The following is a 23,754-nucleotide window of genomic DNA, read 5'->3' as shown; positions in this document are numbered from 1 at the left end:
AGTATTTGTGCAATACTTCAAACAGTAAAACTGTGAAAACACCACACAAAAAGATTCCACACCAGGTTAGAAAAATAGAACTTAATTTAATAAATGAAACATGTGAAGACCAGTGTTGAGGATACGAGGTGCAGAGGAAACAATGTGTCAGAACCAATGACCAGTGAAGCTGCGATGCAAAGGTTCATCATTGATGCTACTGTCAATGAGGGGTGTGAGGAGCTTGTGCCTGAAAAAGTGTCATGCAGTGGTGGTTTGGAAGGCGATGTGTTAGTCTCAAGATGCGGAATACAGTGGCGATGCAAGTCTTTTACGATGGGTCCAATCCACGCAACAGCTGTGATACATCGGTTCTTCTTCAAGATGCACCGCTGTGCCGTGGAACTGTGCCGGTTGTGCTCGAGGATGTGTCGCTTGTCACAGGATGCATTGGTTCCCCTGGATAAACACCTTAGGACCATTTCTAAGGTTCCAAGATATGGGTGGCACCACATGGAGAGTAGACTCACAGATGTCAGAGACTAGGTGCAGAAGCAGGTTGGTTGGCTTACTTTTAATTCCCTGAGACTTCAGATCAGGAGGCCAGCCGGCTAGCCCTTGTCATCACTCTGGGTTCAGGTGATGCAGGTCCAGTCCCCTCACTCAAACAAGAGGGTAGCAGGCAGCAGGTCAGCACAGCAAGTCAGGAGTTTAGCAAAAAAGAAGTCCAGCAGAGTGGCAGTCCTTTCAGCAGCACAGCAGTCCTTCCTGGCAGAGTCTTCACAGGTCCAGAAGTGTAATGAATTGATGGTGTCAGAGATCCAGTACTTATACCCAGTTTTCTCTTTGAAGTGGAGATACTTCAAAGACAGGTCTTTGGAATGCGCAGAGTGGTCCTGTCCTTCCAGTCCTAGCTCCAGACTCACTACAGGGATATATGCAGCCCCTTGTGTGTGGACAGTACACATCCTATTCAGGTGTAAGTGAGGCTGGGTATAGCTCCTCCCTTCTATCCTGCCAGGATCGCCCATCAAGTCACACCTAAGCTCCCATTGTCTGTGGCTATCTAGGAGGAATACAAAAAGCCCAACTGTCACCCACCCTAAATGTGATCAGAGACAGACAGCAGGCACCAAATGGCTACATTTAAAAATTCCAACTTTTGAAAAGTGGCATTTTTCAGAATTGTATTTTAATATATGATTTCACGATAAGTTAGGATTTTAAATTAGGATTCCAGAGACATCAGCCCTGGAGGTTTCATCACTTTCCAATTGGACCGTACGTTTATAAAATGTAGTCCGGCAATCCCAATGTTATCCTACGGGATAGATAGGCCGTGCAGGAGTGAAAAATGACTTTGAGCTTTTTTTGTTACCACAAGATGTAAAACTTAAAAATACATTCCCTGCCTTTTAAATACATTGAACCCTGCCCTCTGGGTTGTCCAGGGTCTACCACAGGGGTAATTTATATGATTAAAAAGATAAGGTTTGGGCTTAGCAAAAAGTTTATTTTGACAGATCAAAATGGCTGTGTAAACTGCACACACAGGCTCTGCAATGGCAGACCTGAGACATGGTTAAAGGGCTACTTAAGTGAGTGGCACAATCTGTGATGTAGGCCCACTAGTAGCATTTAATTTACAGGCCCTGGGTACAGAGGGTACCACTTTGCTAGGCACTTATAAGAAAATTAAATATGCCAATTGGGGATGAGCCAATATTACCATGTTTAGGGGAAAAAACACAAACACTTTAGCACTGGTTAGCAGTGATAAGGTGCGCAGAGCCCTAATACCAGTAAAAAAGAGGTCAGAAAACTGGAGGAGGCAGGCAAAACATCCGACATAAGACCACACTATGGCTGTCAGGTCTAGCATAAGGCAATTAAGACTGGAGCAGTAAGAGCTAACTGTACATTTTACCTATAAATGTCATGGACAACTGAACCAGAGACAATTGCATGTTAGGCTGGTTTCTCTGGCAGTCATGTAGGGTGGGGGCAAAATTAGTCACACTTAATGACGAGGCCATTGAAAGGATGACAAGTGAAATGTAATTCCCATGTCATGGTAGGGCTGTGGCACAGTAAATCACAACCCAGGCCAGCAAAAGTGGCAACTTAATATCCTAAAAACATTGATAATATACATTTTCTAACAGTATTGGTATCCTTCCATTTTTGTGATTTTCACAATGAAATTACTTACCAACTGAATTATTATTGTTATTGTTATACTGTAGCATAGCATTCGGGAATTGCCTGGTTAAAATCCTCTGGCTAAAATAACACTTATGGAGGGAATTCGGTCATTATTGATTTCAGATACACATAGTATTGGGAGCATCTCTCTTCAGACAATAGAATACCTGTGAACAGTACAGCTGACAGCAACTACTATTGTTGTTATTTATGTAGCATATGTGAAGAGAGAATTGTCTGTCATATCGAAAGGAGGTTGCCAGAGAACACTTAAATGGAAAGGACATGTAAAACAACATACCTGCCATGGCTTAAAATTCTTCAGCTTAGCACATCCTTTGAAGGTAAAAGGCCCATGCCCAGGTGCACAGGACAGCATGTTCTTTAAAGCATATGCCACAGCATGCACTGCATTGTAAACAACAGAGAAAATTCTTATATCTGGCTCATTCTGGTATTTGTTTTTGAATTTCAATAGTTTCTCATTGTAGGAAGGTGGATATCTGACTATGGTTACCCCCAAATTTTTGCCTAGTGTCTAGCTGGTTTTTCGACTTAGTTGGCCTGAGATCCTGCCATTCAGGCTCTCAGGCTATCTGCTCTCTCTGTAAAATGGACTCCATGTACCCTAGGTACATACCCAATTGGTTGGATCACCCTGTCAGCCCCTGTACCAGTGTACACTAGGTACCCAGGGCATTGGTGTACCCAAGGCCTGCCAGGGGCTGCAGCATGTATTATGCCACCCCAGGCTTGGCCTAACAATCTGACACAACTGGCTGATCACTCAGCTGGGGTAAGTTGGTGTAATCACCTCTTACTTAGGTGTAGTATACCTATACCTAACCTTAAATGGGACACCTGGTAACCTATGAGTCACTCCTATGGCAGGCCTTAACAATCCTGAAGGCAGAGTGCTTGGTTCCATGTGAGATGGTGCTCTGGCATGAGCTGAGCCTGTCTGCAGTGGTCGGAACAACTTCCTTCTACTGTTTCCAGATATCGTCATACCATATACTCTTAAGTGCATTATGAACCTCGCGGTTAAATGCTATCTTTGGTTTGGCTTTATCAAAACATGTCGAGTAAGGTGTCATACGAATTGGAATACTAACCCCTCGCCAATTCTGGCGACGGGGTTAGCATTCCACCCTTCTAGAGGGACACGACATGTACAGTACCTGAAACCCGGGTAAAATCAGACATAGCCTCAGCTCCACAAAATGGATGCTGCCACCACAGACACAAGTCTGCCCTCCTGCTGCTGGGAGTCCTTCCAGCTTGGGAGGTGTGGACAAAGGGTTTCCTGCCAGGGGAGGTGCGTGCACCACCCCAGACAGGATTTTGTGTATTGGTCAGGTAGGGCTTGAAAGAAACCAGACATGCCTGTGGCTCACAAGGAGCCTCGGTGCATATGCCAGTTCAAACCGGTCCTGGGGCACACCAGTCCCGGGCCTGGGGCGAGCTGGACAAAGGATTGGGGGTGTAACCACCCCCCTTCCTGGTCCCACCCTTAGGGAGGGACCTAGCAGGTAGTCCGGCCCCTAGAATCCGCTTAAAGGTAGGAGCTGTGTCCTAAGACTTCAGACATCCTGGAATCAACTTGAAACTAAGAAGAAGACGGGAACTTCGACATTCTGCTGCACAGAAGACTGAAGAAAATCTCCCCTGTGGTCAGGGAGTGACCACCTTGCTAACGCAAGCACCATCCAGCGAATCACCGTCTGCTTTGCCGCCGCCTCCCGCCGGAGCCCGAGCCCAGAGACTGACAAGACCTGGACCTCCAGACCTCTCACCGCCCGATCCACAGTCCCTGAAAAGAGGAGACCCGTGGAGGCACCGAGACACGTGGAGCCAGCCATCTTGGAACGACTACGACAAGCTGACCAGTGCAACAACCGAGGCTCCCTCCAAGTTGTGCTTTGGGTCCTGAGAAGCCCAACCCTCGAGCAGCATCTGCACCAAAGGTGAGCCCTCCAGCATCTCCACGATCTGCGTGGGGCCCTTCTGCATTTTGCCACTCGACGCGCCTAACCGGTTGCTGGCCCGCTGGCTAGTGGCCATCTTGGCGACGAAATCTACGACAAACACCGCTGGTCTGGTTGCTCCAGACTGGCCCTTGCTCCCCTCCAAAGGAGCAATCCCTCTGACCTTGCTGGTCAGAACCAACAGCTTAAACTCCTTGCCTACAACAATTGCTTTTGCCAAGGCTTGTTTGCTTCGATCAAGTCGCCGACACCGCCGACAGCGAGAGCCTGCGTGGGACAGCTCGTGACTCGACTCCTGGACGTCGTCGACCTTCAGGGACCACGTGGCTGCAGAGTCAAGCTACACCTTCCTTCCTGTTTGCACCCGACATCGCCTGGTACCCACCTGGTGCCACGCTGGTCACTGGCTAGTGACTGTGAACACTGTCCCCTCTGCTTACAGGTCTTCAACATCTCCGATCCACTCTTGGATCCACTGCATCTCTTCCCGACCGACCGCCTGCAGCACTTTTGTCTACAGGCCCCACGGAACAGATAGAAGAAACCCGACGCACTTCGAGGCCTATGCACCCGCTTCCTGTGGGTGAGGTAAAGCTGGCACACCTGTGCCCATGTGTAGTAATACATCTCTAGTGCCTGTGTTCCAAATCTTAAGTTCCTAGGTCATCCGGAAGATTCCTTTTGCAGTAACTTTGTACTTTTTACGCACCCATTGAAACCTATGGGAGCCCGCGTGTGACTATTTGCTCTGCACACGCCACCCGTGGACCTCCTGGTCACTAACTGACGTTAGCTCCTTGTAGGCCCAGCGATTCTAGAGGCCCTAGGCCTTTTCCCTTTTCTGTTCGTGGTACTTATACCACTATTTTAGTATATGGTTCGAGTGGCCACCAGGGCCTATCCATATAAAGTGCAACTTCTGTGTATTCTGTGATAATCTTGTTTGACGATTTGTGCTCCTGTGCTCATAAAGAGACTAGGGGTTACTTTGAGAAATAAATACATATATATTTTGAATATATATCTGTGTGGTGTCCTTTCATTGGTATAAAAGGGGGTTACTATTGGTAAAACAGCTTGCTTAACACGCTTCACGAGTTTAGCCTCAAAGACTGCTTAGCCTACGCTACCACTAGGGCAGCTAGTCCGAAAAGGTTGACTTACAACCACACCATAAGGGTTGCTTGGCATGGTACAAGGTGATCACTTTAACTAGTGAGCATCATATACCAGGCCAACTTCTCACATTGGTGGCAGCGGTGGGATTTGAGCTTGCTGTGTTTTACCATTGTAATCTCTTGGTTACCAATTGAAAGATCACATAGGTACCTGTAGGTACATATAAAACAAGATTAGATATACTTAAGTTCTACTGAACTTAGTTGTTGTAGAGCAAAGGGAGTAGCACACCCTGACTACAACTACTAGATAGGTTTAGTAGGTAAACCCAAGTGTAGGTAGATTGCAACACATCCACCCACACTTAAGAGCAATGGCCGGGGCAGAGGGGTCCACTGTACCCATCTCTGTTGAGAGTGACCCCCAGAGGGCACCATCCAGCTTTGCTACCCTTAATCAGAATGAGCTCAGGCATTTGGCAACTCTTAGAGGCCTTAAACAGCCCAAGAACCCAAACTCTGCTGAGCTCAGAGAGCTCTTACAGAATGATGAGAATCAGAGAGCACTCAAGAAAGCTTCCCAGTTAGCCCCCTTAGGGACAGGAACAGGAGGCCCCCCTTCTGAAGATGCCACTGAAGTACCCCTTCCCAATAGTCACCCCTTAGATGGGATGCCTACCACAGAGGATGAGAGTGAAAAGGATACTGACAGTAGTGAGGATGAAGGGAGAACTAGCCCAGTGCCAAGTGTTAAACTTGGCCCAGCTAAACCAAGGCTATTGGGGACTGACAGTGGGTTCAACCCACTGGATCTCCCCAGTGGACTTAACACAGGGCTGGGAAGGCAAAGGAATCGCTCAGGTGACTCCAATGCTTCCCATGGCTCTAGAGGCTCTCAAGGTCACTCCAGGAGAAGGATGACCACCCCTCAGAGGAGGGAACATGAGGCCAAGATGCAAGAAGCCCAGCTGAGGATCAGGAAGCAGGAGCTAGAAGTAGCCCTGATGGAAGAAAAACTGAGCAAGGCTAGGCAGCATAGAGAGAGTGGGTCTATACCCACTGGTGGCAGCAATGTCCCTAGGGACAAAGATAGGGTCTTTGACAATAGGAACCTGTCCAAGATTGTGCCCCCCTACAAAAGTGGGGATGACATCCACAAATGGATGACTGCTCTTGAGAGAGCCTGCAAAGTGCAGCAGGTTCCTGAAGACCAGTGGGCAGCAATCTTATGGCTCTCCTTTGAGGGGAGAGGCAGAGATAGACTCCTCACTGTTAGAGAAGAGGATGTCAGAAATTACAGAGTCCTGAAGAGTGTCCTAGTTGATGGGTTAGGCTTAACCACTGAACAGTACAGGTTAATGTTCAGAGACACCCAGAAGACACAGACTCAGGACTGGTCTGAATATGTGGAATGTGCCACTAAGGCTTTGGAGGGTTGGTTGCTGGGAAGTAAGGTGTCTGATTATACAGGATTGTACAATTTGATGATGAGAGAGCAGATTTTAAGTAATTGTCAAAACCAGCTTCTCCATCAACACCTGGTAGACTCAGATTTGACCTCTCCCCAAGAATTGGGAAAGAGGGCAGATAAATGGGTCAGGACCAGGATCAGGCCTAAAAACCAGGGTGGTGACCAAAAGAAAGATACCACCAAGCCTCAAGAGAAGGGTGGGGATAAAGAAAAAGAGAAACCTTCCTCAGGGCCCCAAAACTCCACACAGGGTGGTGGGTCCCAAGCTCCCTCCTCTACCACAGCTAAAAAGCCCTACTGCCATGAGTGTAAAACTCCTGGGCATTGGAAAACTGACAGCGGTTGCCCAAGGGCTAAAAACAAAACTGTTCCTCCAATTACTCCTGTCACACCACCTATTACTGTCAGCAGTAATCCCCCAGGTGGTGGGAGTGCCCCCAGAAATCTGGGTGGGTTTACTTGGGGAACACAGGGGGACCCTGGCTTAGCCAATTCCCCTACAGCAACCACTCTTGTCTGTGATGGTGGCATGGGGTTTGCCAACTTCACTGCCTGTCCCAACACTTTGGGTAGGTACAGACAGGAGCCCTACATCAATGGTACAAAAGCTGAGGCCTACAGAGACACTGGGGCTAGCATCACAATGGTGGCCCATTGGCTAGTTCCCTCTGAGCAGCTTTTGCCCGGTTTCTCCTACCAGGTGACTAACATTGATGGCAAACAGAACAGTCATCCCATGGCAGAGGTATGTCTCAGCTGGGGAGGGGTCACTGGCCCTAAAAGGGTAGCAGTGTCCCCAACCTTGCCTGTAGACTGCTTACTGGGGAATGACTTAGAACTCTCAGCTTGGGCTGGAGTTGAACAAGACACCCATTCTAAAATGGTAGGCCTTTCACAAAAGGGTAGGGGGGTTGTGCCATTCACAACCCCTGTCCAAATAGATTTCCTCCCTGAAAAGGTTGGAAGGGCAGTGGTAGCCACAGCCCAGGCACAGACAGACTTCCCTGTAGGGACTGGCAGAGCTGTGACAGTCACAGCTCAAACACAAACTGAGTGCCCCCCTGAAAAGGTTGGCAAGGCTGTAATGGTCTCAGCCTATACTCAGACTGACATAGGTGTAGTGAAGCCTGAAACAATGGATCACTCCACACAAACTGAGAGTAGTGGGGAGGAAGAAAAGTCTCCCTCTCCCCAGACATTAGGAAAAGGTCAGCCTCCTCAGGGATCTGACCTCACCCCTTGTGAAGGAACTGCCCCAGAGGTAGCCAGGCCTGGCCTGGCAGAGCCTCTGATGTCAGTGGCCCCTTCCAAGGTGGGATCCAGTCTGGTGCAGGTAGCCTGCCTCTCTCTACCCTGCCTCAGTCAGCCCAGGGCTGCAGAGGTCAGGGAGGCCAGTGGACCCCCAGAGGGCCCCTGTCCACAAGAACCCCCCCATCAAAAGAATGAGGATTGCCTGGCTAGTAGCCCTAGTCAGGTGATGGGTAAAAACATTCCTGAGGGATCTCCTTTACAGGTAGTTAGGGACCTCCCCCAGGGGGATTCTGTTGGGCACAGGCAAACATGGGACCTTAGGGCCCCAAACCTGACCTGTCCCTCCAGTAAGCCCACAAAAGGGACCCAGCCTCCAGCTTTAGGTAGCCAGAGGCTGACCCTGAGAGCACAGTGCAACTCAGTTAAAGAAAGAAAGGCATCCATGGTGGAGGATGATTGGAGGAAGCTGAGGCCTCACTTTGAGGACACTCACTTCAGTACTCCATCTCAACACCAGCCTTTTACTTTGCCAAGACACACCACAGGTAGAGATTCCCTATGGTGGAGACCCTCTGATACCCTTAGGGTGAGGGATTGCTTAGTGGACCATGAGACAGGGGGTAACCATGCCAGTGCTGGTTCCTCCTTATATGGCCACTTGGGCAATATAGGCTTACCTGGTCAAGGTCAGCCTTATCTCCCTTCGTTTGGGGGGGGGTTGTGTAGGAAGGTGGATATCTGACTATGGTTACCCCCAAATTTTTGCCTAGTGTCTAGCTGGTTTTTCGACTTAGTTGGCCTGAGATCCTGCCATTCAGGCTCTCAGGCTATCTGCTCTCTCTGTAAAATGGACTCCATGTACCCTAGGTACATACCCAATTGGTTGGATCACCCTGTCAGCCCCTGTACCAGTGTACACTAGGTACCCAGGGCATTGGTGTACCCAAGGCCTGCCAGGGGCTGCAGCATGTATTATGCCACCCCAGGCTTGGCCTAACAATCTGACACAACTGGCTGATCACTCAGCTGGGGTAAGTTGGTGTAATCACCTCTTACTTAGGTGTAGTATACCTATACCTAACCTTAAATGGGACACCTGGTAACCTATGAGTCACTCCTATGGCAGGCCTTAACAATCCTGAAGGCAGAGTGCTTGGTTCCATGTGAGATGGTGCTCTGGCATGAGCTGAGCCTGTCTGCAGTGGTCGGAACAACTTCCTTCTACTGTTTCCAGATATCGTCATACCATATACTCTTAAGTGCATTATGAACCTCGCGGTTAAATGCTATCTTTGGTTTGGCTTTATCAAAACATGTCGAGTAAGGTGTCATACGAATTGGAATACTAACCCCTCGCCAATTCTGGCGACGGGGTTAGCATTCCACCCTTCTAGAGGGACACGACATGTACAGTACCTGAAACCCGGGTAAAATCAGACATAGCCTCAGCTCCACAAAATGGATGCTGCCACCACAGACACAAGTCTGCCCTCCTGCTGCTGGGAGTCCTTCCAGCTTGGGAGGTGTGGACAAAGGGTTTCCTGCCAGGGGAGGTGCGTGCACCACCCCAGACAGGATTTTGTGTATTGGTCAGGTAGGGCTTGAAAGAAACCAGACATGCCTGTGGCTCACAAGGAGCCTCGGTGCATATGCCAGTTCAAACCGGTCCTGGGGCACACCAGTCCCGGGCCTGGGGCGAGCTGGACAAAGGATTGGGGGTGTAACCACCCCCCTTCCTGGTCCCACCCTTAGGGAGGGACCTAGCAGGTAGTCCGGCCCCTAGAATCCGCTTAAAGGTAGGAGCTGTGTCCTAAGACTTCAGACATCCTGGAATCAACTTGAAACTAAGAAGAAGACGGGAACTTCGACATTCTGCTGCACAGAAGACTGAAGAAAATCTCCCCTGTGGTCAGGGAGTGACCACCTTGCTAACGCAAGCACCATCCAGCGAATCACCGTCTGCTTTGCCGCCGCCTCCCGCCGGAGCCCGAGCCCAGAGACTGACAAGACCTGGACCTCCAGACCTCTCACCGCCCGATCCACAGTCCCTGAAAAGAGGAGACCCGTGGAGGCACCGAGACACGTGGAGCCAGCCATCTTGGAACGACTACGACAAGCTGACCAGTGCAACAACCGAGGCTCCCTCCAAGTTGTGCTTTGGGTCCTGAGAAGCCCAACCCTCGAGCAGCATCTGCACCAAAGGTGAGCCCTCCAGCATCTCCACGATCTGCGTGGGGCCCTTCTGCATTTTGCCACTCGACGCGCCTAACCGGTTGCTGGCCCGCTGGCTAGTGGCCATCTTGGCGACGAAATCTACGACAAACACCGCTGGTCTGGTTGCTCCAGACTGGCCCTTGCTCCCCTCCAAAGGAGCAATCCCTCTGACCTTGCTGGTCAGAACCAACAGCTTAAACTCCTTGCCTACAACAATTGCTTTTGCCAAGGCTTGTTTGCTTCGATCAAGTCGCCGACACCGCCGACAGCGAGAGCCTGCGTGGGACAGCTCGTGACTCGACTCCTGGACGTCGTCGACCTTCAGGGACCACGTGGCTGCAGAGTCAAGCTACACCTTCCTTCCTGTTTGCACCCGACATCGCCTGGTACCCACCTGGTGCCACGCTGGTCACTGGCTAGTGACTGTGAACACTGTCCCCTCTGCTTACAGGTCTTCAACATCTCCGATCCACTCTTGGATCCACTGCATCTCTTCCCGACCGACCGCCTGCAGCACTTTTGTCTACAGGCCCCACGGAACAGATAGAAGAAACCCGACGCACTTCGAGGCCTATGCACCCGCTTCCTGTGGGTGAGGTAAAGCTGGCACACCTGTGCCCATGTGTAGTAATACATCTCTAGTGCCTGTGTTCCAAATCTTAAGTTCCTAGGTCATCCGGAAGATTCCTTTTGCAGTAACTTTGTACTTTTTACGCACCCATTGAAACCTATGGGAGCCCGCGTGTGACTATTTGCTCTGCACACGCCACCCGTGGACCTCCTGGTCACTAACTGACGTTAGCTCCTTGTAGGCCCAGCGATTCTAGAGGCCCTAGGCCTTTTCCCTTTTCTGTTCGTGGTACTTATACCACTATTTTAGTATATGGTTCGAGTGGCCACCAGGGCCTATCCATATAAAGTGCAACTTCTGTGTATTCTGTGATAATCTTGTTTGACGATTTGTGCTCCTGTGCTCATAAAGAGACTAGGGGTTACTTTGAGAAATAAATACATATATATTTTGAATATATATCTGTGTGGTGTCCTTTCATTGGTATAAAAGGGGGTTACTATTGGTAAAACAGCTTGCTTAACACGCTTCACGAGTTTAGCCTCAAAGACTGCTTAGCCTACGCTACCACTAGGGCAGCTAGTCCGAAAAGGTTGACTTACAACCACACCATAAGGGTTGCTTGGCATGGTACAAGGTGATCACTTTAACTAGTGAGCATCATATACCAGGCCAACTTCTCACACTCATCACCCGTGCATACTGGTGAATCTTCAGTAAGTTGTGCACTTGCAATGGTTAGGTTGGATCCTGGAGTTGCCCATTTACATCCCATTGCCTGCTCCCAGAATGACTTCACAAAAGTATCTTTTGGATAGTTAGAAGGATGGAGCTTCAGAAGGAACTCTTCAAACCCTGCAATTGCTCCTCCATGAACGGTGAAGCCGATTGTGTCAGTCATTATGTTGGCAAATTCATTGTTTGGAAAATTGGAGGCCGTCGACCACCCATCACTGGCAATCCACACTTTACCTGTGATGTTTTGTATGGACAATGCTCTCATGACTGGCAGCAAATGGAAACTGTAACAAAAAGTAAGTATAACATTGACTGTAGACCTCATAATTGTCTCCACAATATGTGTGATTTTTGTTGTTGATGGATCAGTGGGTAGTGATTCATGGAAGGCAACACAGATTCTATATTTCAGAAGTTCCTCCTTTAAACTCTGAGAGCCTAACCTTCCATAATCATCTTCATTGGACAGAATTCCCACCCAGGTCCAGCTAAAGTGTACAACAAGCTTAGCCATTCCAATAGCTTGGCTGTCATCACTGGGGATTGTTCGGAAAAAAGAAGGGAACTCATGTTTGTTGTTGAGCAGAGGACTCGTCGAATAATAACTGACCTGAAATAAGATCATGAAACTACATTAGAAAGTCTACAATTGTTCCTAGTTCACCATCAATCAAATAAATATGTTTTTCACGGATACTCTCTAGCAGGCCTCACACCAGTTTTGACTTGATACCTATGACTAAATGATGTCTATGTTTCTAAAGCATTTTAATGATGGTTTAACTGAAAATTTACTAAAGTCAGTGTTCTTTCACATTGAGCAACTGCCATAGTTGTTTTTGTTTATATTAAAAAGGAGATTGAACCAATATTTCAGTTAAAATAAAGTCTATGTGATCCCTTTCTAATGAGAAATCAACAGATATCTGCACATAGAGTGCTTAGCTTCGGTACATCAACATTATTACTGCATTTGGTCTCAAGGATGCCTATTCAACAAACTGACAAAGGGAATGAAGCTGACATCTTACAACAATTGAATCCCAATTACATGACACAGATGACCATCTGTGGAATCTTAAACCCTGCAAAGAGAGAGATGTCAAATGCAAGCTAGGCTTAGCAGTTACTACCCCAAGTTACACAAAATTGAATTCCATCTACGTTTTTAAATTGTGAAGGTTGGGTTTGGGTGAAATCCCAATTAGTTAGATCAATTGAAGGTGTCTAAGGGTAATCACCATATAATGGTACTGTATAGAACACACTGGTTGGGACAATTAATATGTTGCCAGATGAACTACCTATTCTTGAGACTGCTTGTTCTTATGTGAAGGACTAGAAGTTCACATCCTCTGAATTACTTCCCTAAAGCAGAGGAGGTGACCATTTTATCCTCTGTGTAGAGGGAGAAAATCTTAATTTGCAAAAATCAATTCAGGGTATCGAATCATAAGATTAGTTTTTTTATCAGTGTGACAAGCAGAATGCACAGTGCACTGGTGTCACATTGATTGAAAGGGAGTACAGTTTGTGTTATTAGGCAGCGGCAGCTTTCACTTTGATCAGTGGTTGTGGGGTATATCTCAGCCACTGAGTGGCAATAAAAGTAGCAAATGTACAACTGGAAAGGGGTTAAAATCGCCTTTCCAACTGTATTCATCCCTACTGGGTACCTGATTGGGGTTCTCCACAGGAGGGCAATTCCGAAGAATGGATCCACCCACTAGCCAGTGGGGGGCAGACATGTGCAAGTCCCCCCTCTAAAAAAATGACATTCGGCCTTTCTGCCCACTCTGTGGAGAGTGATTGGGTGGGTTACACATAATATGTTTCCTCCAAAAGAAAAAAACCCTCTATGCACCAGGTAATATTTTGTAATTTCAAATAATGAGATAGGGAGGCCTGCCTTGGCATTGGGATGTCATCCCACAACAAAAGATCCAAATAGTCTTTCTGGCATCCTGACAGGGCTGATTGATGGTTTAACCCCAATTTGCCATCCTTTGGGGTGCAGAAAACCAACTAGAACAGCAGGGAAGATTTTATGCAAAAAATAAATCTGGTGGGGCAGCCTTCCCTGGCATTGGGCCTCAAGGCCCCAATATTCTTATTGTCCCTCTGGTTGCATTATGGAGGGTGGAGTAAATAGAAAGCCAACTTTAAGAAAGACATTGTGTCTTGTAAAAAAAAGAATGGGGTGGGTGGCAGGATACCATTCCATTGCCCCAACCCCCAAGGGTCCAGTAAACTTTCTTCCACCTCTAGGGCCAGAATAGGTGAGGGGGTTACCACAATCTGCCTCTTCCAAAAAGGAGGCAGAAAGCCCACTTGAAACCCAAGTATTATGTTTAAAAACATTATTGATAGTGGTCAACCTGCCATCAGACCTGGCTATCACACCTAAAGGATCCAAATGTTTTCAGGCTCAATGGAGGGGAGTGTACCCAAAATGTTACATACATGGGGGGACGGGTAGGAAGAACTTACCAGGAAAAAAATGTGAAGCAAGAATGGGGTTGGAAGTTGGACCATGTTGGCATCAGTCCCAACCACATGCGCCAAACAGTATTTCGCCCCCAGGGGGTGGCAGAATGAAAGTGTCCTCCTCTCTTGTCAGCCCATATGTCAAAATTACACCCAAATAAATCAAAATTTCCTCTCACTTGCCATGATACATAGCTGCACACTTCGGGCCAGCCGGCAACCCAGGTACCTTAAATACCTTGGAAATTTCTGAAACCTAAAGGCCCAAGGAAATCCAGAGCGGTGTAGCGAGTGTGGATCCGAGCATATGTTCTTGCCCAGAATGTCCAGTGAATGTCAAGTATAGGTCACAAAAACCACTATTTTCCCATATTTATGACAGAAACCCAGGAATTTCCAGTCCATGACTAAAGTTCTATCCAAGCAGTGTTCTCATACCTCTCCCAAATTAAATACTCTCTTTGATGAGCAGCTGGACCTAACGCACATCTTTGTAACTGACTAAATGTACAACCATGTGAAAACCTCATTGGGACCATATTGACACCACACAGTTCAAGTACTGACCATTGTTTTCATGCCTGATAGGCCCAGCCACACACGTGGGATGCCGTTGTTATGGAAAGATGTGTAGGAACACTCGGTTGTCGTATTTTGTGGATACCCAAACATTCTGGAACTTTCTAACACAGAAATGTATGGAAAATCTGTGATCTTACGCAAAGTGTTAAGTTTTCAAGGCATTCTGGTTAAGAAAACATAGTGGATCCTGCAACTCATACGACCTTGGACTCTCCATGGTGTCTAGTTTTCCCACATTTCAGGGTTTGGTAGGTTTCCCTGGGACGCTGTAGAGCCCAGGTCCAAATACAGAAGATACTCACATCTCTATAATGGTACCATTTGTATCAGAAGATGTGTGGGAACACAGAATAGTAGAAAATGGGTTATTATTTTTTTAATTTCTCTGCATTTTTTACCTTCAAATGTATGCCAGTAGGCAAGAAAGAATATATTTTGCAAAATGCCTTCTGAATCACTTGGTAGTGTCGATAAACCCAAATTAGCAGTTGAGCAAATATCCACTATTCCTAAACTAAGTTTAATACCCATTTTTCATTCATAAAATTTAGCATATGAATTGGTGCATAAACGGTACACAGTGAAAAATCATACTTTACAAGCTAAAGCTCAATTGTTGGCTCTGCATGTTGCAGGTTTTTGGACAACCACCAAACACCATATACTGCAACCAGAAGAGTCTGAATGATGCAACAGTATATTTATTTTGTGAATTTCCATCACTGCAGAACATTAGAGGTGCAAATATTATCACTATTTCCATTTTTTCCTATTTATTTCCATTTTTTTAAATATCAGTGATTAGTTTATTTGGAAAAACCATGAGTAATATACTCCAATGGCCATCTGCTGAATTTTGAACTTTGCCTACTTTTCAGAAATGTATTGCTTTCTTTGTTTACCCATGGGTTACACACCTGTTCTCACCATACATTACAAGCAGGTAGGAACCACAAAAAAATAGGAAAAATCCACTACCAGTTAGAAAAATGCAAAATATTTGGTGCAAAATGTTTATTGTTAACAACTCTGTTTGTTTCTGAAAGCTGGGAAGAGAGTGATCTTAGCACTGCAAACCTTGGGGCAGATTTACGTTCCCTGGCGCATCCCTGCAAATCAGCAGGGATGCGCCAGGGAAGATGCGTCACGCAAGTCGGTGCATTGTGGCGTAAGGACAAGCAGATGCGTGACGCATCTACCGGCGTAAGGTTGGCGCAGTGCTGAAGTTGTGTCACAAGCGCGACGCAACTCCAGCACTGTTCCAACCTGCCCTATCCCTTACATGGTGCGTCACGCCTTACACCTGCTTGAAGCAGGCGTAAGGATTTGACGCACAAGCGTCGGAAAAGTGACTGCGTGAAATCTTGTAGATTTCACTGCGTCACTTTTCCGAGGCTTTTTCCGACGTAACGCCCACCCTGCATACATTAAACCTGACGCGGGTTTAATGTGGCGCAGGGCTTTACAACGTGACGCATCTCCCTAGATGCGTCACATTGTAAATCTGTCACAGCATGGCGTTAGCTTTGCGCCCCCGCTGCGTCACAAAAGAGACGCAACGGCGGCGCTAAAGTGGCGCACGGGGCTTGTAAATCTGCCCCCCCTGTTTTTAGAAAGAAATATATATTTCCAGGCATAGCACGCTTTTTCTAATAAAAAAACACCAAAGGTTCCCTATATTGCTCTGCTTTTTTAATGTTTCTTTCTAAGAAAATTCACACACCCTGTATAGCTTTAGAATTCCCAAGATGTGGGGAAAAGGGAAGCAAATTTGGCCTGATAACACTTGTGGAAAAAAGGTATGTAGGCTAAAGCCTAAAGCCGCAAATGCCTCAAACCTCAATGACAAGTCTTAGCATGGGGGGATTGGGTGTGGGGAGCTGTAGAAGTGAACAAGTTAAATCAATGTTTATATCAAGTGGTCCCATGTCTGTTTAACTATGCATGTCATTTTTTGCTACAGGAGTCGCAATATTAATTTTGGAAAAAAGAAGCCCACTCTCACCTGGGGATATCTGTAAAGTCCTAAAAGTCTTGCAACAGCCATTGAAACAGTAGAACTCTCCTCTCCGATGACTGCTGTCAGAGGTGACTGGTTTCTGCATTGATAGTTCAGGATTGGTCTTTCTTCACCTGTCATCATACGCATGCTGCTCTCAATAGCTTTCCTGGCCCACAAACATGTGTCATAGATGAGGAAACCAAGAGAAATATTGGGAAGAATGGTTTGCTCCCGGTTAATTTCATCAATGGCGAACACCATGGCTTGAACACAGCCGTAAGCAGTGACACTGAAACTGGAGAGATCACAAGAAAGCCTTTGTATTTCTGTTGATGACATTATTTTACATAACCTAGCCTCACAGAGGTAGAATCATCAACTCATCAATTTTATGTTGTGTATACTGTATTCTCTGTGCAATAGGACTGAAGCTGCATCTCACTGATGAGGCTCAAGAAGGCCAAAGCCAGCCTTCAAAAGGATTATATTTTTATACCGACATGGACTCTTAGTTTTGCCTAGGTTCTTAAATGTATTGAAGCACTGGATGTGGAGCTGTAGCCCTGCGACAAAAAGATAAATTGCTACTTACTTTTTGCAAGGTAGGGGCAGGTGGATCTGTGTGAAATCATTCTTGACTTCTGCTGAGATAAGCCTGACACGCAGCACTCCTCCAATCAGAAGGTCTCCTTTCTGTTGAAACCCCGCCTCTTCCTGGCTGGAGATTGAGAAGCTCTCTGAATTTGCAGCACGGGGAGCAGGCATCAGTAGAAAAACTAGGACTAAAGGCGTTGTGGGTGACAGCAGCAGCCCACGCATTTCAATCAAACACACGTTAGGATCTATATGATAGAAAAAAAATAATGTTTTAAATCAATTGGAAAACTTTGAAGTATAGAACTTAAATAATCTTTGACAGGCGACTGAGAAGGGAAACAACCTTTACAACGCAGTCATTACATCGCACTACCTTTTACATAGCAGTCATTACATCGCAACATCTTTACATCGCATGTCATTACAACGCAGCCATTACATCGCATGTCACTACAACGCATGTCATTACAAGGCATGCCACTATAACGCAAGCATTACATCGCAAGCCATTACAATGCATACAATTACAAAGCATAGTACCCTTACACTATCTAATACTTAACCTACTGTTGCACTCACTGGAGTTAGAATAGTAATGTTTACCCCTACACTATCCAACACTCACCCTACTGTTGCACTCACTGGAGTTAGAATAGTAATTATTACCCCTACACTATCCAACACTTGCCCTACTGTTGCACTCACTGGAGTTAGAATAGTAATTATTACCCCTCTACTATCCAACACTTACCTTAAATGAGATGTAATGGTATGCATTGTAATGGTATGCGTTGTAAAGGTCTAATGCGATGTAATGGAATGAGTTGTAAAGGTAGTTTCTGAAAATGCGATGTAATGGCATGCGATGTAAAATAATGCGTTGTAAAGGATGTTTGATGTAAAAACTGCATTGTAAAGGCATGCATTGTAAATGTATGCCTTGTAACGTCATACGTTCGACTGAGAAAAGTGTCCGAAGTCCACAGTCAGGACTAATATTTTGTAACGCAAACATGTGCATGTGTTCATTGAGCAACAGTCTGATTCACAAAATATCTTGTGCTTCTTGAGGTTACATGGGGCCTGATTTCCATTTGCCAGTTAATTCTGTTTACGCATGCGACTGAATTACGAGTTTGGGTTTATTTAATGTATCCGATGATTATCAAATGCGTTAAATAACTCAACATTAGTTAATTAACAGGTCAAACCTACTGAAATTTAATAGGGGAAAACATACGGTATTTACTGTTTAATGCAGATTTTGGTGCGTTAAACAACAAAATCTGCATGTTTTCCCCCATAAACTCAAAATAAGTGTGAATTATCACACCCAATAAATATGTGCCTCATAGTATCATTATTTATCAGGGACGATAAATAAAGCCTCAACTTCAAGCCCATTCAATCAGGCTCCTTAGTGTGCAAAAATTTAAATTTACGGTTAGAATTTCCAAATTCATGAGATTAGGATTTGCGCTTTTTCTCACCCCTAATTTCACATACAGCTTTGGACGTATTTCTGACACTCTCACTTGTGTATCTTTTATTTATACAGTATCAACAGTTTTATAAAGTGCTTCCAGTTGCCTTTCAGTTACTTCAAAGAACTATGTTCGGGGCTATTAATATGTAAGCAGGATGATGACAACACAGGTCTGTAATTTGTGTGGGTTTTCAAACTTGCTCCTGGGGTATTTTGTAGCTCATCAGAAAGTTTTAATCATCACCAAACCATTGGAGCAGACCTTAAAATGTATTAGGGTCATCAGCTCAGTCCAGGTCATTGTGTCCAGTCTGAAACTTTTTTTCTACAAATCACATATTTCAGGAATGTTAACGGTGAGAAAGTCATCCTTTTGCCCCTGATCACCCCCATTTTTTTGCTTGTTACTGGTGCCAACTGACTCTGACTGTACTCTGAACTCTGCTTACCATACCCAGAGATAGTGCTCCGCTTCAAAAGTATATGGTGGTTAGATATCATTATAATTGGCAATGATAGACCCCTGTAAGTCCCTAGTATATAATAAGGCATGGAGGTTTAGCGGCCAGTAGATGCTATAATTTTAAAAGCCAGCCCTGCTTGCAGGCTGCTTTTAAACTGTAATTATATGCAAATTCAACTTTGGAATTAAAGGTACTTCCAAAGTAGTAATCTACCTTATTTTTACATATGTCACCCCTAAGGTCTTCCCTAGGAACCCGAGGGATAGGGTGCCAAGTACGTATAAGCAGAGGCATTATAAAAGATGTTTTATAAACCCTGGTGAGGGGAAAACAGCCAATGTTTCCCCCCCCCCGTTGTGGATAATTAGCTCCTTAGGGTAACATGGGAACATATTTTATTTTGGCACAAATAGTGATAGGAAGGAGCTAAAAATGTCTTTTAAGGACTTAAACTGATTGTTATGATAAATCCAACAACCAGCTACAGTTAGTCGTATAATAACTATCACAGAAAATACGTTATTACACTTTTGTCTCGGTAAGCCAAAATCCAGCCTTCCATAAGCCCTCTCCTGATTGGCTAGCCTCTGCCATGCTGAGCCACGCTGGTTTAATGAGGTGTGAAGTAATCTGCTAGAGAGACAATGTATTTCCTGTGGGAGAAAAACCGCAGCTGCACAAGCTACAACATGAAGTCCCTATCCTGGAGTGCATTCAATTGACTTTTAAGGAATTGGCCAGGTGCATTGTAGGAATTGTAGTCCCAACATCCTAAGGGCCATCTAAGATATTCTAGACCCGTGGATTGGTGTTGTGGATACTTTAAACCCTCAAGGAGACCTTCTGGAAGAAGATCCATATGTTTGGTGAAGTTTTGGAACTTTTTGGTAAGGTGACCGAATCAACGTTGAGAGTCAAACCAGCTACTTTCAACTGCAACCCAACCTGTATTTTAGGTTTGTACTGCTGAAGGCTCTGGAGCCTCGCAGAAAATCAATCCTACCAACCTTCATCAAATCCAGCCTGAAGAGGAGCCTCGGTCGACATTGAGAGAGAAACTTCAGAAAAACAATTAAGTGCAAAGGTAGCATTTTGATCTAGGCCTATGTGTATCCAACCAGGGCTCCATCACCGTCAGCCTCAAAATTGTGTGTCCCGGACAAGCGCGACCAACTGTCCCAATTTGGCATCATAAGTTTTTATGCACTAGAAAGTGTTCATTCTTTCAAAATTCATATATCTGGGTCCCTACATTGTATTTTTGTCATTTGGTGTTTGTTTGTTCATAACAATATAAGCTATTTTTATAAATTGGTGTTGGATTTGAATGTGTGTTTTATCTTACTTATTCAATGTATTGGTGTTTTTAAATGCTTTACACACCCGTCTCCCAAGTTAAGCCTGCCTGCTTGTTGCCAGCTACGAAGGGTTGTAGATTGGAATAATTGATTGACACCTTGACTGTACCTTCTATAGTTTTTGTTGTCCTATTACTAGTGGTAGGTCCATATTATCACTACTAATAAACCACTTTTCAATATTAACCTAATTAGTTAAATGGAGCTAAAACAAGACTACAATACCCAGAATGCATTAGGCTATCACACAAAAGTGCAGGACTGGAAATTGTGTCCGAAATGGCATATAGGGAGGCGGACATCCAGTAATGCACAGACTTCTGTCTTTCACAAAATTTGTGATTTGGGCCCACGAAATTCGCTAGCAACTGAGGGTCATCTGGGTGATCGAATATGCTAATTCCCTGCACTAGTAAGCTAAGTAGACAATGCATGACGTTGGTGTTTGCCCTTGATTACTCTGCTTCATTTGTCCCATGTGCCCTGAAGCACCACATTCATGTTCCTATCAACACTGCGTTTTAATTTCTCTGTGACCTTGGTAAGAATGGCATAACTGACTCATATGGCATGCTGTCTTGCATGTAGATAGATTTGTCTTAGTGCAGCATGCTCAGGGATGCAACTTGACTCAAGTGGGCAGATTTAAAATGCCCTTGCGCCACTTTTGCGCCGCCGTTGCATCACTTTTGTGACGCAGCGGCGGCGTAAACCATGCGCCACGTTGTGCCCCATTTACAACGTGACGCATCTAGGGAGATGCGTCACGTTGTAAAGCCCTGCGCAACATGAAACCTGCGTCAGGTTTCATGTGGGTGTTCCAGCGCGGGGGGCGGTTCCGGCGCAGAAACGCCTCGGGAAAGCGACGCAGTGAAATCTATAAGATTTCACGCAGTCACTTTTCCGACGCTGGTGCGTCAAATCCTTATGCCTGCTTCAAGCAGGCTTAAGGTGTGACGCACCATGTTAGGGATAGGGCAGGTTGGAACAGTGCAGGAGTTGCGTCGCGCTTGCGCCAATATTACACCGGCAGATGCGTCACGCATCTGCTTATCCTTGCGCCACGATGCACCACATTGTAAATGTGGCACATCAGCGGTGGCGCAAGGGGAAACTTGCGTGACGCATCTTCCCTGGCGCATCCTTGCTGATTTGCAGGGATGGGCCAGGGAACGTAAATCTGCCCCAAGATTTGTGAGCAGGGGCAAGTGGAGGTGAGTACTTCTAACAGTGAAGGTGGAGGCATAATCCGAAAATGAGAACTTGTTCAGAGGGTAGTGGGTTCCTAAGGCTGAATAATTATAATTGGGAAATGTCCATGGTTATTTGGTAAACAATGCCTTAACACCCTTCACAAGAGGTTTAGGCTTATAAGATTGTAGCAAAGTGATGGTTGGGTTCTTGTAAATGGAACAATCAATGAACAGGATGCCTTGGCAATACAGTGGGCCACTTGCATCACCTCAATAGGGCTTTAAAAATTTACTCTTACAAGATAGCAGGCCATCTTCCCTGCTGCAGGGATTCTGTGCAATAACAGAACTATGCTTGGGATTACGGAACCTTAGTATGCAGGGACTGAGTTATCCTACCACCTTAGTACCCATAAACCTGGAACCGACTAGCTATAGGGTCTCACTTGCCCTCCTACTCACTCACAGAGGGACAGGTGATTAGACTCCCCAGAACAAAACACTCCTGACTCTCTCAGGAATCGTGGTTGCAAGACACACCCTTTCGCCCTCGTTCTTGTACTCATCCACAATAAGATCTGACAGAGACTCAAATAAGTTTCAAATATTTATATTGACTAAAGTGTTCTAGTGTGCAGTATACATGCCATAATCAGTTGAAAAATGCCTAACACAAATATGGTCAGCATAGCAAGTAGCCCGTAATCATAAAAGAAGCTGTCATTATGAATGATAGCGTAGCCTAAACCTCCCTCCCCTTGAATAGAAGCAAGATTATTATATATTAGAAGATCTCTGGGCGTTATCAGCAGACCCCTTACCTCAGTCTATAGATGGTAGATCTACATCACAGTTGTTAACATGGTCTTCTTCCTGGAAAGGTTCCTCGTCTTCTTCCTGGAAAGGTTCCTCTCCAAGTGTGTCTTACTTATCTGTGTACCCTCATAAGAATAAAGTAAGTGTTCTCAAAGAACACCTTCATCTGCATGTTTTGTCTAGGTGCTAGGGCCTGACCAGAACAGAATAACAAGGGGCATTGTTGTTCGACCTTGTTCACAATGTACAGACTAAATCCCAGGAACAAGCAAAGTGTAAAAACAACAGAAGATTCTATGTGAAAGTTTTGGTGAGGAACAAGCAAAATAAACTTGTAAAGTAACATGCGCAAAGCAGCAGACAGTCAGCAGCGTGCTCATGCTAACATAGGGAAGACAACAATGCCCATATCTGCCACGTGACGCTCTCCCTTTGGTCAGGACGGTAGCACTAATCAGATACAGAAGTCAAAGCTAAGCAGAACCAAAGCGTCACTGTACATATTCAAATTCAAGAAATGTTGCCAAAACACATAATGCCAAAGGTGAGGGCCATAAGCTCCAACATATGCAAAAAGAACAGTTGATGGATAGAATGCAGAACAATGTCATACATTCATCCCAGTACAGAGATCTGGGCCTAAACCCATCGTTTTTTTGCTCACCATGTCATTCCAGTTTGGACCCAGCCATATGCAAAACAGCCTTGACCCTGCGGCCAGTGGGAACAGTCCAGCCCAAACTGCCAAGCCAGGTCCTGCCTGGACTGGAAAAAAGCATCCTAAGACCAGTTTCGGGGTTTCACGCCTCATCAGCCAGTATAGCTTGACTCCAGTGGCATGGAGAGCACGGGACCCACATCTGGGCATACTCGTCCCACTCAGGGTGACAAATGCAAAAAGAACAATTGATGGACAGAATGCAGAACAATGTCATTCATTCACCCCAGTACAGAGATATGAGCTTAAATCCAACGTTTTTTGCTCACCATGCCAGTCCAGTTTGGGCCCATGCATATGCAAATCAGTCCTGACCCTGCACCCAATGGGAACAGTCCAGTCCGAACTCCCGAGCCAGGTACTCCCTGGACGGGAAACAAGCATCCTAGGACTGGTTTCAGGGTTTCAACCCTCATCAGCCAGGATAGCTTGACTTCAGTGGCATGGAGAGTATAGGACTCACATATGGGCATACCCATCCCACTCAGGGTGACAAATGCAAAAAGAACAATTGAT

The 23,754-nt window shown here is 45.8% G+C and overlaps 1 protein-coding gene across 1 annotated transcript in view; it reads right to left on the bottom strand.

Annotated features, from left to right (window-relative positions):
• The window catches only part of LOC146782672 (extracellular calcium-sensing receptor-like), an 81,641-nt gene extending 64,774 nt beyond the window's left edge, over nucleotides 1–16,867 (bottom strand). The window contains exons 1-3 of the mRNA XM_085637172.1: nucleotides 16,610–16,867; nucleotides 11,501–12,145; nucleotides 2,486–2,665 (exon numbers count right to left, since the gene is read on the bottom strand). Coding sequence (XP_085493298.1) covers nucleotides 2,486–2,665; nucleotides 11,501–12,145; nucleotides 16,610–16,867 — 1,083 coding nt within the window. The remainder of the gene's footprint in view (nucleotides 1–2,485; nucleotides 2,666–11,500; nucleotides 12,146–16,609) is intronic.
• Between the last annotated feature and the right edge of the window lie 6,887 nt (nucleotides 16,868–23,754).

Source organism: Triturus cristatus, chromosome 12 (genome assembly GCF_964204655.1).
Source record: "Triturus cristatus chromosome 12, aTriCri1.1, whole genome shotgun sequence".
Classification (NCBI taxonomy): domain Eukaryota; kingdom Metazoa; phylum Chordata; class Amphibia; order Caudata; family Salamandridae; genus Triturus; species Triturus cristatus.
Note: the sequence above shows the minus strand (reverse complement) of the source record. Positions and strands in the feature narration are given on the sequence as shown.